General features: G+C 40.6%; 1 protein-coding gene across 1 annotated transcript; it reads left to right on the plus strand.

Moving 5' to 3' along the window:
- The first annotated feature begins 9,342 nt into the window (after window positions 1–9,342).
- LOC121980874 (probable methyltransferase PMT19) lies at window positions 9,343–15,823 on the plus strand. Its single transcript, XM_042533135.1, has 6 exons — window positions 9,343–10,096; window positions 10,837–11,047; window positions 12,378–12,675; window positions 13,471–13,860; window positions 14,265–14,342; window positions 15,332–15,823. Exons 1-6 carry the CDS (start codon window positions 9,401–9,403, stop codon window positions 15,531–15,533), a joined length of 1,875 nt encoding a protein of 624 aa, XP_042389069.1. The 5' UTR covers window positions 9,343–9,400; the 3' UTR covers window positions 15,534–15,823.
- The last annotated feature ends 382 nt before the right edge of the window (window positions 15,824–16,205 follow it).

Below are 16,205 nucleotides of genomic sequence, written 5' to 3' on the forward strand. Positions count from 1 at the left end.
ATTCCAGACCCCTTGCCCACACACATCATCGTAGCATCGCCCTCCAGCCTCCGCTAGTCCACTTTTCTTTTATCGGTATCTGCAGTATAAGAAAAGTAGCATCTGTAAGCTAAGAAACTTAGTAAGAAACCATCTACCTCACAAAAACATGCAACGATGCGATTATGTTTTTAAAACATGCTGTTTGAAAACTGAACTGAGCATGGCAACATGGCATGACATACAAACATGTATTGAACTAATCATGGCATACAAACAAGCTGAGCATAACATACTGTATCTGAAACTAAGCAGGAATACTGAACTGGTCATGCATATACATCTAACTGGTCATGAACTCAAATCATGAAACTTAACTGAGATAATTAACTGAAATTGAAACTAAGTTAGTGTTTCCATCACTGATTATATATTTGGAAAAAGTATATATAATAATAGATGAAAATACTAAACATGCTGCTGGGGCCCTGGCAACTGTACTTACTATGCGCGCATCCCTACGAGACCCGGGATTGCAAGTTTCGAATCCAGCAGGGTTACTAGGTTATCTGAACCTAGGGACGACTGTGGGAGTCCAGTCCATGGATATCTGATCCAAGTACAGTGCCATCTGAATAAAAGTAAAATACTGAACACTGTTTTATTTTACTTTGCTGTTCTAGGTTATCTGAACCTAGGGCTACTGTGGGAGCTCACCCAATAGATATCTGATCCATATAGCTGTAATAACTGATAATAAGCTGAATAAAATGTTTCTAATACATTTTTCATGCTGTTAGGACGCCTACTGGTGCATCCTTCTGAACTGGGCATTCTACCGAATGCTTGGTGTGCATTAAAAGCACACCCTAAAACTGAAAACTGTAGAACTACTGAACTAATGCCAAAACTAACAAGCGAGAGCAATTATACTGCAGGTGAGGGGTTTCTTACCTCAATCACAAGGTTTTCTTACTATTCTATCCGCTAGGTTTTCCGGAAAAACTGCTCCGTTCGACAACCCACTTACGTCCTCGCGTTCCTCTCGCGGAGAAGAACCGACTTCGTGCTGGTGTTGTCGTCGGAAAGTGAACACACGATCCTAGAGAAGGAACCCTAGGTCTCCTTTGTTTTGTTTGCTGCGCCGAGAGAAAGAAACGGGAGAGGGAGAGAAAGGCTTCGGTGAGGAGAAAAATGCCGAACCCAAAAGAAATAAACCAATCCCACTTAAGTTTTCTATTTATATCAAATAGTTATTTCTCCCAAATCAACTATAAATATATTTGATTTCCTATCCTTTTAGCACGGCCCTGCTGGGTTCACTTGGTTTCCGGAACACATAATAAGTCGTAGGCTCCGATGGGTCCCGGGTTCGATTCCCGCGTAAACCATTTTGCGACTTATTTGTTTTTTTTTTTTGTTTTTTCTACTTCCGGTACTCCAACAATTATGTAAAAATATCCTAATAATCTAGAAAAATCATAGGATATTTCTAAAATAAATTCGGGAATTTTTCGGGCTTTACAATCCCCCATATCTTATAAAAAGTTCGTCCCCGAACTTAAAACAATTCTGGGTACTTCTGTCTCATGCTGGCCTCTGTCTCCCAAGTCGCCTCTGCTGCTGTGTGATTTTGCCAGCTGACTTTGACTAATGGTACTTCCTTGTTCCGTAATTTCTTTACTGCTCGGTCTATTATCTGAATAGGCCGACTGTCATAGCTGAGATCATCACGGACCTGTACCAACTCGGGCTCAATCACCTGGGTGGCGTCTGGAATATGCTTCTTCAGCATGGAGACATGAAATACGTTGTGGACAGCTGACATCTCCTGAGGTAGCTCTAGCTCATATGCTACCTTGCCCACTCTCTTCGTGATAAGGTATGGTCCCACATATCTGGGAGCTAGCTTGCCCTTCTTCCCAAAACGCATGACTCCCTTCATGGGAGCTACTCGAGGAAAAGCGTATCCCAATGAAAACTCTAGGGGTCTACGTGGTGTATCGGATAGCTCTTGACGACTCTGTCTGTCTCTATCCTCGCGAATCTGCTGTATGGCTGTGGTATCTGCTACTAGATCTGTCTGAGTTCCTTCTGTTCACCACTCTCATACCAGCAGATTGGTGATCTGCACCTCCGCCCATAGAGTGCCTCATAAGGTGTCATGCCGATAGTGGCCTGATAACTGTTGTTGTATGTAAATTCTGCTAGACTCAGATATTTGCACCAACTTCCCTTGAAATCTAGGGCACAAGCCCGGAGCATATCTTCGAGTACCTGATTTACTCGCTCCGTCTGACCATCTGTCTGAGGATGGAAGGTTGTGCTGAATTTTAACTGGGTGCCCATAGCTGACTGTACACACTTCCAGAAGTGTGATGTAAATCTGCTGTCTCTGTCTGATATAATGGTTCGTGGGACTCCATGCAGCCTGACAATCTCCTTGAGATACAACTGAGCTAGCTGCTCCATGGAATAGGATATTCTGATAGCTAAGAAGTGGGCTGATTTAGTCAACCTATCGACTATTACCCAGATAGCATCAAAACCATTCATGGTTCTAGGTAATCCCACTATGAAGTCCATAGAGATATCCTCCCACTTCCATTCTGGAATCTGAATCGGCTGCAGAACTCCTCCTGGTCGCTGATGTCCTGCCTTAACCCTCTGACAAGTTAGGCAGATGCTGACGTATCTGGCGATATCTCGCTTCATCCCAGGCCACCAAAATCATTTCTTTAGATCCTGATACATTTTGGTGGAACCAGGATGCATCGCATAGGGAGTCCTGTGAGCCTCGTCTAGAATCTGTTTTCGTAGTTCCTCCTGATCTGGAACACAAAGTCTGTCACCACAGTACACTACCCCACTGGCGGACACTCTGAACTCTCCACTTTCTGATTCTGCTAACCCTTGCTTGATTTTCTGGATTTCAGGATCCTGCTCCTGAGCTGTCTGGATATCATCAAGCAAGGTAGATGCTAAGGACATAGTGGAAAGCTGCCCGACTATAAGCTCGAGACTAAAAGTTGTAATCTCCTTCCTTAGGGGTGGTGACATAGCTGCTAAAGATAATAAGGTAGCACTGGACTTCCTGCTGAGTGCGTCTGCTACCTTATTAGCTTTCCCTGGATGGTAGAGGATATCTATGTCATAATCTTTGACCAGCTCTAACCATCTGCGCTGTCGCATATTCAGATCCTTCTGAGTAAAGAAATATTTCAGACTTTGATGATCTGTATACACTCTGCACTGAGCTCCGTACAAATAATGTCTCCAAATCTTGAGAGCGAACACCACTGCTGCAAGCTCAAGGTCGTGAGTAGGATAGTTCCTCTCATAATCCTTGAGTTGTCTGGAGGCATAGGCGATCACCTTGCCCTGCTGCATCAGTACTGCTCCTAATCCCAATTTAGAGGCGTCACTGTAGATGTCGAAGCTGTCTGTGTTTTCTAGTATAGCTAAAATAGGAGCACTGGTCAATCTCCGTTTTAGTTCGCTGAAGCTGTTATCGCAGTCCTCTGTCCACTGAAATTTCTTGTTCTTCCTTGTGAGAGCTGTCAGTGGGGAGGCTATCCTGGAGAAGTCCTCTACGAATTTCCTGTAGTAGCCTGCTAATCCCAGAAAGCTTCTGATTTCACTGGCGTTCCTGGGTCTCTTCCAGTTACTTACTGCTTCTATCTTGCTGGGATCTACCATAACACCATCCTTGGAGATGATGTGACCGAGAAAGGCTACCTGGTCTAGCCAAAATTCACATTTCGTGAATTTGGCGTACAGCTGGTTCTGCTGAAGAATCTGCAAAACTGTCTTCAGATGCTCTGTATGGTCCTCCTGAGTGCCTGAATAGATAAGAATGTCATCGATGAACACGATGACAAACTTGTCTAAGTATTCTCTGAATACTCTGTTCATGAGGTCCATGAAAGTAGCTGGAGCATTTGTCACGCCGAAAGGCATGACTACGAACTCATAATGTCCGTATCTGGTCCTGAAAGCTGTTTTAGGTATATCACCTTTCTTGACTCTAACCTAGTGATATCCTGATCTGAGGTCAATTTTAGAGAACACTGTGGCTCCCTTTAGCTGGTCAAACAGGTCATCTATCCTGGGGAGAGGGTACCTGTTTTTAATTGTGACCTGGTTCAAGGCACGGTAGTCTATGCATAGGCGCATGCTTCCATCCTTCTTCTTCACGAACAACACAGGTGCTCCCCATGGTGAGTGACTAGGGCGTATGAAACCCTTGTCAAGAAGCTCCTGCAATTGCTCCTGAAGTTCCTTCAGTTCAGCTGGAGCCATGCGGTACGGTGCCTTGGAAATTGGATTTGTGCCGGGAATGAGCTCTATCTCAAATTCAATCTCCCTGTCTGGTGCTAAGCCTGGTAGCTCTTCAGGGAAAACTGCTGGGTAGTCACAAACGACTCGAACCTCTGATAGCTGTTGGTTCTTGTCCTGGCTGGTGTTGACTACATTTGCTAAAAATCCCATGCATCCTGAATCCAATAGCTGCTGTGCTTTCAATGCTGAGAGAAACTTCCTGGCTTTTCTCTTTGGTTTTCCTATGTACTCAAACTGTACTCCTTCAGGTTGGAATATGACCTTTTGTTTACGGCACTCTATAGAAGCGCCGTATCTGATCAGAAAATCCATTCCAAAGATGACATCGTAGTCAGTCATTTTTAGCACTATCAGATCACCAAAAAGTTCTCTGTCTGCTATAATGACTGGCACTGCTCTGAGCCAGTGCGTAGATGCCATAATGTCTCCTGAGGGTAGTGTTGTCAGAAACTGACTATTGAGTAACTCTGGAGGTGTTGCTAATTTCTCGGCAAACGCCCTGGATACATAAGAGTGGGTTGCCCCAGTATCGAATAAGACAGTTGCATTATGCTGTAAAATACTGATCTGACCTGTGACAACTGTCGAGGCATTTGCTACGTCCTCTCTGGTCAGTGAGAAAATCCTGGCATTTGTGATAGCTGTGGGGGCTTCTAATCTGCCCTGACTGATCTGTGGACCATCTAAGGCAGCATACATCTGGTGTAGCTGCGCTGGCTGAGCTCCATACTGTATCGGCTGAGGCTGAGGAAGACTGTTCTTGTTCGGGCACTGCTTAGCCATGTGCCCTTCCTGTCCACATTCAAAACAACCTCGCGTACCCTTGCGGCAAACTCCTGGATGGTGTTTCCCACAAGTAGCACACTTGGGATGTCTGGAATGTTTTCCAGCTGGCCCTCCTTTTGGGTCACTGCTTGCCTTGCGTTTCCCCTTCCAGTTGGAGCTATGTCCCTGTTGTTTCTGCTGAGTACCTGAGCCAGCTTGTCCCTTGGGCTCTGTGGAAACCTGCTTCTGCTGGGTGATGCTGTGCTGATAGTGCTCGGTGATCAGAGCACTACTCACTAGCTCCTCTGTGGTTTGTGGCCTATGAACGCCACCAGCCACATTCATTGCGATCTCTGGTCTGAGCATCTTCAACATCATTCCTTCTCTGTGCTGACTAGTTCGGACACAGACGGGCCAACCTGTTGAATTTCTTCACGACTTCCTGAACTGATAGGTTGCCCTGACGAAATTCCATAAACTCGTCATAGTGTCGGTTCGTGACTTGCATGTGAAAGAATTCCTCGAAGAATTCTTTCTCGAAGTTGGCCCATGTCATCTAGTTCATCGCCACTCGATTTAATCGATTCCACCACATGCGTCGTCTCTGTTAAGCGATGAGGCACACTTCACCTTTTCGTGCTCGCGGTCTAGAAGCTCCATCGTGCTCTCCGGTGTTTTAAACCATGCCTGCCCATGGTTCACCGGTGCCCGAGAAGTTCTCGGGCTTAATTCTCTGCCACTGGATAAAGTAAGCTTCTCTCTTAGCCCCTACTACTGGGGCTACTGGACTGGTACTGCAGGCTGAGCTGGTATAGCCTCCGTGATTACTGGAGTGACTGGGGGAGTGGTCTGCTGGTTAGCCTTTAAGGAGGCTATCTCCTGTTGCTGCTGTAGCTGAGCCACTAGTGTTGTAAGGTCGGGAGGAGTCCGATTCCATCTGACTCAGCTGATGCTTTCTTAGCTGGACGTCCTCGTACCATTTTCTGAATAGCAGAGAACACATATATATAACTAGCCTATCATGTTATAGTTAACTACTGGTAACATGTTAAATACTATCACTGTAAACATGAATTAATTAACTACCAACATGAGAGCAAACATGAAAGCACATATAACTGATATGAAAGCTGAAAACAAAACTGAGTGAGAGATGTTCTTACTTGGAAGCTGTAGGCACAATGTTGATGTGTGTGTAGGAAGTAAGGAACTTGCTCTGATACCACTCTGTAACGACCCAACTCCTGGGTACTAAGCTGTGAGCTGGAAACGTTACATTAACTACTGAAGCTACTGTGCTGTACTGTGCGGAAACTGGGTAAAATAAAATTTCACTAACTGACTCTATTAAACTGACAACTGGTACACCCATGCTGTTATAAGGAAGGGTTCAAGACCTTTCCGGTTGGGGTATATGTGCTAAGGAGGATACTTGACCTCCCATCTGAGCTAGAACTCAAAGCTAACTTCCCAGCTAGCTGCTGTTCGATCCACGGATCGATCAAACTTGCCGCGATTCTGTGCCCTGCTGGATCGGTCGGCAAGACCGATCCAGGTGTGTCTGGATCGGTCTGCAGACCGATCCAGGCACCTGGAGACGCTGGGATGCCTTCTGTTCGATGCTGGGTCGGTCGGCTGACCGATCCAGGGAGATACAGTAGGCTACTGTATCCATCTGGATCGGTCGGCTGACCGATCCAGGAGAAGGAATGGCACTGGATCGGTCTGCTGACCGATCCAGGTTCTGATAGTCTGAAACGAAATCAGAATTTCTGATTTCCAGCACTGATTCGTGCCAAAAATCACATACACAAGCTCTAGATACATGAAAAATACTCTAGCATGTAAATACTAACATTCTAAACATGATAAACTAAACAAGGCATAGTTTACTAAGCTATAACACCTAGTAACAAGACTAAGTCATAAAACTAGACATGTTAAGTACTAAAACTGAAATAAAAGCGTGTAGATCCCAAGGATCTTTATTCCAGACCCCTTGCCCACACACATCATCGTAGCATCGCCCTCCAGCCTCCGCTAGTCCACTTTTCTTTTACCGGTATCTGCAGTATAAGAAAAGTAGCATCTGTAAGCTAAGAAACTTAGTAAGAAATCATCTACCTCACAAAAACATGCAACGATGCGATTATGTTTTTAAAACATGCTGTTTGAAAACTGAACTGAGCATGGCAACATGGCATGACATACAAACATGTACTGAACTAATCATGGCATACAAACAAGCTGAGCATAGCATACTGTATCTGAAACTAAGCAGGAATACTGAACTGGTCATGCATATACATCTAACTGGTCATGAACTCAAATCATGAAACTTAACTGAGATAATTAACTGAAACTGAAACTAAGTTAGTGTTTCCATCACTGATTATATATTTGGAAAAACTATATATAATAATAGATGAAAATACTAAACATGCTGCTGGGCCCTGGCAACTGTACTTACTATGCGCGCATCCCTACGAGACCCGGGATTGCAAGTTCCGAATCCAGCAGGGTTACTAGGTTATCTGAACCTAGGGACGACTGTGGGAGTCCAGCCCATGGATATCTAATCCAAGTACAGTGTCATCTGAATAAAAATAAAATACTGAATACTGTTTTATTTTACTTTGCTGCTCTAGGTTATTTGAACCTAGGGCTACTGTGGGAGCCCACCCAATGGATATCTGATCCATATAGCTGTAATAACTGATAATAAGCTGAATAAAATGTTTCTAATACATTTTTCATGCTGTTAGGACGCCTACTGGTGCATCCTTCTGAACTGGGCATTCTACCGAATGCTTGGTGTGCACTAAAAGCACACCCTAAAACTGAAAACTGTAGAACTACTGAACTAATGCCAAAACTAACAAGCGAGAGCAATTATACTGCAGGTGAGGGGTTTCTTACCTCAATCACAAGGTTTTCTTACTATTCTATCCGCTAGGTTTTCCGGAAAAACTGCTCCGTTCGACGACCCACTTACGTCCTCGCGTTCCTCTCGCGGAGAAGAACCGACTTCGTGCTGGTGTTGTCGTCCGAAAGTGAACACACGATCCTAGGGAAGGAACCCTAGGTCTCCTTTGTTTTGTTTGCTGCGCCGAGAGAAAGAAACGGGAGAGGGAGATAAAGGCTTCGGTGAGGAGAAAAATGCCGAACCCAAAAGAAATAAACCAATCCCACTTAAGTTTTATATTTATATCAAATAGTTATTTCTCCCAAATCAACTATAAATATATTTGATTTCCTATCCTTTCAGCACGGCCCTACTGGGTTCACTTGGTTTCCGGAACACATAATAAGTCGTAGGCTCCGATGGGTCTCGGGTTCGATTCCCGCGTAAACCATTTTGCGACTTATTTGTTTTTGCTACTTCCGGTACTCCAAAAATTATGTAAAAATATCCTAAAAATCTAGAAAAATCATAGGATATTTCTAAAATAAATTCGGGAATTTTTCGGGCTTTTCAAATAGATTTCCTAATAATATTGTTTTTAAAGAACAGCTTGAAAAATACCCAAATTCGATAATTTAATGCTTGTATATTGTTATTATAGTGTAACAATATATAAACAACATTTTGAAAAACAAATAATTTTAAGAGATGAAAGGTTTTTGTTATCAAAAGGATGATTGATCGATTGTTTGTATAAAGTGATATTTTATATTATTTGAAATATTATTTATGAAAAGACATGTCTTTTATAGGTCATAATCTTTTATTCAAACATCAAAAAAAAAAATACTAATATATAACATTCAAATTTTTTATTTCTTTCATTATTTTCCATTTTAGAAAAATCACCAACAATATATAACAACTCTGCCAAGTGAAATGCCAAATGCACATTTAAGAAAAGCACAAACTTAGAACATTTGCTGACAGATTACAATATAACAAATTTAAATTCTAGTTTGCCATTTAGACAGTTATAAAATTTCTAGTAAATGAAATCTCTCTCTCTCTCTCTCTCTCTCTCTCTCTCTCTCTCTTCTCTCTCTCTCTCTCTCTCTGTTTTTCCGCTCTCGTTCCGTTCTAGTAAATTAACTTGGGCTTAAATTATCTTTTCGGATTTTCCCGATACGGATCGATCTAGGTCACATTGTGAACCCGTACCAATTTCCCCGCCCGTAACCGTTTCCACTTCCATTCCCGTTCTTCTTCTTATCTGATTTTTCTTTTTTTCTTTTTTTTTCCTCCAGAGTAATTCGTTAATTTCCACGCTGTCGTCCTTGTCTTGTTCTCTCACCTTCCTTCAAATGTGACTTAATTAAAATCGAAATTGATCGGAGTAGTACAGCGAAGATGTCGAGGACGGCGACTGCTTTGCTCGCTCTCTTGACTCTGCTCCTCCCGAGCCCTAATCGCCGGACGCTCGCTCTCGCCTTCGCCGGCGTCGCCCTCTGCGTCGCCTCCTACCTCCTCGGCATCTACTCCAATAACCGCCCCTCCATCGCTCCCCAACTCTCCCCCACCCCGGGGGACTGCCACCCGCTCCTCCTCCCCTCCCCTTCCTCCGCCTCCTCCGACGGCCAACTTGGCTTCCTCCCCCTCCACTCCGCCGCCGCCGCCTTCCCAGTTGACCAGCCCCCGCTGCCGCCGCTCCCCTTCTGCCCCGCCAACTTCACTCACTACTGTCCCTGCCACGATCCCCAGCGCGAGCGACTATTCCCTACCCGCGATCTCCAGCACCGTGAGCGCCACTGCCCTGACCCCCGCGACCGCCCGCCTCGCTGCCGCGTACCGCTTCCGCCTGGCTACCGCGCGCCCCTCCCCTGGCCAGCTAGTCGTGACCGCGCCTGGTTCGCTAACGTGCCCTTTCCCAAGCTGAGCGTGGCCAAGAAGGAACAGAACTGGGTCAGGGTGGAGGGGGACTGGCTGGTCTTTCCTGGGGGTGGCACTTCCTTTATCAATGGGGTCAAGTGGTATGTTACAGAGATGGCCAAGCAGGTTCCGTTGAGGAGTGGGGAAATTAGGACCGTTCTGGATATTGGCTGCGGGGTGAGTTATTGTTCATCTTCAGTTGGATATGAATATTGTTCTGTGAATTACTAATTGTAGAGTGTGATATCAAACTGTCGTGTTCGATTTAAAATAGGTCGAGTTTTTTGGTATTTCATCGAATGCCATAGTTCAAACCTCTCATCACAGATATTCCTAAAATTCACATAGGAGTTTGGAGTTGACTAGGAAAGATTCGTGAGGACTGTATGTGGACTATGGATTAGGATGGGAATGTGAGCCTTGCATCTCTTTAATCTCATCTAGTTGCACGAAAGAGGTCAACAGAAACTTGTATAGTTTATGTTATCCACATAAATCAGTTAAGTCATGATGCAGCATGAACTAGGCCAATAGATAATAGTCTAATGAAATAGTGTACAAAATAAAAGAAAGAAATAGTGTCTCCAAATCGGGAAGGAGAAAATCCATTAAAAAAATTCCATGCACAATAATATAATGTCATCAAGTTATATTATGTGTATATAATTCCTCCTTGCATAATATTCATTTCCTACTTTCTGATACCTGTCTTATTTATCTAAAATACTCGAAGCATAATGAACAGGTAATATTTTCAGGTTATTAATTTCTTTCCAGATTGTGCCATGTCATTGTTAGACATTTGCGCTGATTCTGTTTTTTTTCTTATATCTCCATTTCTTCTTATTTGCTGAAGTAGGTGTGTTGTAAGAAAGTAAGAATAGCCTTATTTGTTCATAGTTTATTTGTCTTTTCAGGTTGCAAGCTTTGGTGGACATCTTTTGGACTATGATATCTTGACCATGTCAGTTGCACCAAGAGATGTACATGAAGCTCAAGTTCAATTTGCCCTTGAACGTGGAATTCCAGCAATGCTTGGTGTTTTAAGTATTCATCGGCTCCCATTTCCATCGAGATCCTTTGATATGGCTCACTGTGCAAGATGTCTTATTACATGGACTGGCTATAGTAAGTGCCTTTTCTGACATCCATGTTATGAGTTCATTGGGATAGGTCAACAGATACAGTGTTTTTATGCTTCAACTCTGTATTACAAAGTCACCCTTTCTTCCCTTCAAATTTATTCTATTAACTTGTTTGCATGAAAGTAAGTTTTTTCCATTTAAAAAAGAGGGTTGATCCCAAGTGACTAGATTGGTATGCATAATACATAGATTGATTTTAGTGGTTCTATGAAAAAAAAAAAGAGCATTGAGAATATTCAGTGAAGAGTTGTTTTCTAGTTCATAATATTCTGAAAAAAAAGAAATAGCTGAGGATAGAGTGGATAGAAGGGCATCAAAGAAATAAGAAATGGCTCCTCAAAGAGATTTGATAGTAACTGTAGACTATAGATTAGATAGAAAATTATTCACGCGTGGGTTTATGGATAGACTATGTGACCAGAATAAAGTAGATGTGATTTAAATAAAATAAGACAATCTGGGGATTTGGTGATTTACTTTATTAATTGAACTTAGTTTATTTTGTTTGTGTCTCATTACACTGAGTTTATTGTAAACGTTTATTTGAGAGGCTTCAATCTATTTTTTGAGAGACTGCTCTTTATAAATTTTCTGATTCTCCTATCCTCAATGTCTCTTACTCTTTTATTATGAGATCATCTAATAAGGCACACCACTCATACTTCAAGTGGTATGAAACCCAAAATGATTGACTACCAACAAGCTCGATATGCTAATGCATTTAACTCAATTTAGAGCAATTTTGTGAACCACCTATCATGCACTAGGCTGAGGCTGATGTGAAACTTAGACAAAGAAAATTATATGTACTTTTTAAGTATCAAAATATTTCAAGTGGATAAAAATACTCATGTTAATTGTAATGAAATACTAGTCTCTTTGAGTATTTATGTGTTGCTTTTAGAGAAGAATTTGGACAATTGGATTGATTCTTTCAGTTTGTTAATGGACTTAATTCACCTAATTTAATAAGAGACTAATATGAACTGTAAAATGTCAAAATGTTCTAATTTTAATTTCTAACCATCTAATGACAAACCATAGCATCCAATGTTTTTTATTGTCAATGCCCACATTGAATCTATAGCATGAAGAAGAGGATGAACAAGAAATTAAATATATTAGATAAAGTTTGAATTGTTTTATGCTCTTGCTGACTTCTTGGATTTGCCTATCTAACTCTGTAATTCTAGTTATCTAATGCGTAGTCCTTGTGCATTATTCTTAAAAGAAAACATAATTGAGGCCATCATGGAAACCTGTAAGAGACAGTTGATGGAACTTTTCTAATTTTTAATTTATTTGATTGCCAGATGGCCTGTACTTGCTGGAAATAGATAGGGTTCTTAGACCTGGTGGCTATTGGGTTTTGTCTGGGCCACCAATAAACTGGAAGAACATGTATAAAGGTTGGGGAAGGAAACGTCAAGAAGTTGCAGAAGAGCAGAAAGCTATAGAAGATTTAGCTAAACGGCTTTGTTGGAAGAAGGTTTCAGAAAAAAGCACCATGGCCGTGTGGCAAAAGCCTACTAACCTTTTGCATTGCATGAAAAAATCAAAGACTCTTAATTCTCCACCTTTCTGTTTAAGAACTGACCCTGATTCTGCTTGGTGAGCTTTTTTCTTGAATTAATAGTGTGCCTTGACTTGAAGTTAATCCACTTGTTATCATCTCTCACAGATTTCAGTAATCATAATATAGTACCACCAACTGTTTGATCTTAATTCTTTTATTACCTGCCAAATATGCAATTTCAATCTCAGTTAGACTAGACTTTTTTTAATATGATTTGTGCCATCCTTGCCATCTCTTGATCTTTTTGGAGGCTGATAAACTTTATGAGAGGTCAAATATTATGTTCTAGATACCGCTAGTTTTAAATCAACATACTCTTTTTTCACAATTCAATTCTGAGATTATGTTGCCATTTGGAACTGTCTCACTGTACTAGCTAGATTTCCAATGTTAAGCACGTGCCCCACACTCAGGATCAAAGCCACCATTCACTGTAAACAGGCAAAATGATGACAGCAATTTGGTGCTTTAGGCATCAATTAATGTTTGTGAGCCTTTATTTTGAGTTGGTTCTTAGGAAGTGCATTTGTTGGATGGCTTCTTTTTTTCACATAGGCTAGTTACAATAAAAATGTAATAGCTCCAGTTAATCTTACGCTTTAAATTGCATATTAAAAGTACAAATCATTCAGATAACATCTTTCCATGTGAAGCATACGACCCATCAGTTTGAATGAAACTAATTATCATTTTGAAATTTTCTAGCATCTTAACTTCCCACATGTTTAGATCAGATGTTTGCTTCTCTTGTGCTTATGGTGCCCTGTATCTTTACTATGAAAAATTATTAGTTGAGTTGTAATTAACAATAATGGTCTATTACATGGCAGGTATGAGAAGATGGACACATGCATTTCTCCTTTACCCAAGCTGGAGGTACTAGAGCATACAAGTGGCGGAAATCTTGTAAATTGGCCTAAGAGGTTAAATGCTACACCACCAAGGATACTTGCTAGGAGCATTGAAAGGATCACCATTGAGAACTTCAATCACGAAAACAAACTATGGAGTGAAAGGGTCTTGCATTATGAGGCATATCTCAGTAATCTGCCCAGGGGTAAATATAGGAATATCATGGACATGAATGCTGGCCTTGGAGGCTTTGCTGCTGCTGTGTCCAAATATCCTGTTTGGGTTATGAATGTCGTTCCTGTTGATAATAAGAACGACACACTTGGCATCGTATATGAACGTGGACTTATAGGAACATACATGGACTGGTATGATACTAAAATTTTAACCAAGTTATTTTGTATTAAATGAAAATTATGGTTTCGTGAATGAAGCTATGAATACTTAAATCACATTACTAGAAAATCATTAAGAGACAGTTTGAATCAGGATTTTTAAAGTGCAAGCAGTAGTTCAGTCAAAATAATGGGAGCAATCTTCATTATGGCGACGATAAGTCTGCATACACATTCATGGCAGCCTCATGGCCCACCTTAGTATTTACCATACAGTAGTTTAAACCGACCCTTCATTCTAACTGTATGTTGAGTCCTAGTGCCTACTTGTATGCATCCATAAATGGGTTCCCAAAAACAAAGAAAATAAGAGAAGTTCCTTATAAGTACTATTTAACTTTCAAATAGTATGAAACACATAAATATCCTGTTTTCAGGTGTGAAGCTTTCTCCACTTATCCTCGCACATATGATCTGATCCATGCTAATGGAGTGTTCAGTATGTACATGGACAAGTAAGCTTTCTTCTTCATTATATTGACTACTCTGTTTTAAATCCTTATCATTAATCCCCTTGATCAACTTAAATTGATAATTTCCCAAATGTATCTTTTATGTATAACTATGAACATGAATGTGTGCATTGTACTAGACAAAGCATTTATATGGCTTGTCTTATTTGATGGAGACCGCAAAAGTGTGTTTGAAATATCTGAAAACCAACAATATGGGAATGGAGGAAATGAACTTATAAAGAATGATCTTTTATGTCATAATGATTAACTAAATTAACAATCAGTCGATTGATAGTTCTACTAAGATTGTCCTATTAGTTGGAATTATTAATTATTACCTGAAATAAGTGCTGCTACAGAATTGAAATTTTGAAACATGTGAAATTGAATAGTTGGTTTAGGAGGTAGTTGACTCCAAGTAGTTGGGAAAAACACAGCTTGACAATTAGTTGATGATGACGACGACGCTAATAATGGTGAAACCAAAGATGTTTGAACTTATAAAAGTTTCAATGATGATTGTACCTCCCTAAAAGAACATATACCCGCAACTAAACTGTGTTGGTTGTTGTGATAGTCTGAAACGAGAGACAATAAAATCCAAATCTTAAATGATATAAAGCTGGAAACAGGAGTTGAACTTTGAAATATATACTATTAAAGAAACTATGGAATGCCAATATTGTGTGGATTTTATTTTGATCGAGTGATCCTACACATGAAGTTTTTAGGAGTCTTCGTTGTCCTTTGATGTATTTTGCCAATATTTTCTTATGGAAAACCAATAATCTTCATGATAGCCATTTTATCCTTTGACCTCCTCATATAAGCTACATAATATTATTTCGTTAGCAACATTTTGGATCTTGATTCGAGCCTGCTTTGAACAACTTGGAATTGAACATTTTGGATCTACAATTATCCTTATGCTTTGTTTAACTTTTGCATAGTGGAGATTCTTCAATATAACTATAAATTCTTGTTTCCAGATGTGAATTGATCAGCATCGTACTTGAAATGGATCGCATCCTTCGCCCTGGAGGTGCTGCTATAGTTCGTGATCACATTGATGTTATCGTCAAAGTAAAGCAGTTAACAGATAGTTTAAGATGGCAAAGTCGCATTGTTCACAGCGAAAATGGACCTTTCCATCCAGAGAAGCTTCTCATAGTTGACAATTCAGTACAGTAGACACAAATGTGAGATCAAGCAGACGAGATCTAAAAACACCACTTCAGCAGGTGATGGTACCTCGACTCGACTAGATGGGAGAGTGGCTCTTCTTCCTCGATCACAATGCCATGTCATTTCGATGACTATGGAATTGGTTGAAGGTAACATAATGTCAAAACCTTATTTTTTTAAGTAAAAAAAAAACAAATACATAAACCGTTAGTTATTGTTTCAGGGATTAATGATATGTATGGTGTATGAACTTTATGTAACTTGAAATCAAAGAAACAGTGAGTGCATTAATTTGATTAACCAAGCAATTTATGTTTCAGAGCCAAGTGTCCTTTATTTCGTTTAGCAGGTGAATTTTATGGAAGGATCATGATGAAATTAACCTATCCTTTCTTCGTCGCCACGTACAAGTCATTTATGGAAGGATAAAAATGAAAAGATTATCAGTTCTATCATAAATGCTCTAAAAATTCTCAAACTAAATTAACCATTGTAATTTCATTTGTCTGTCTGAAAAAAACTTAGACGGATAACTCAATCAATCTAATATTTATAATATTATATAAAAGGTGAAATCTATCAACTTAACAGCTCTCATATGAAACTAGTCATCATATGAAGAGTTAATTCCTTGGTCTATTGAGATTGACTTGGTTCAATTTTACAAATCTACTGTCT

This window comes from Zingiber officinale, chromosome 5A, assembly GCF_018446385.1.
Source record: "Zingiber officinale cultivar Zhangliang chromosome 5A, Zo_v1.1, whole genome shotgun sequence".
NCBI classification, from domain to species: Eukaryota; Viridiplantae; Streptophyta; class Magnoliopsida; order Zingiberales; family Zingiberaceae; genus Zingiber; species Zingiber officinale.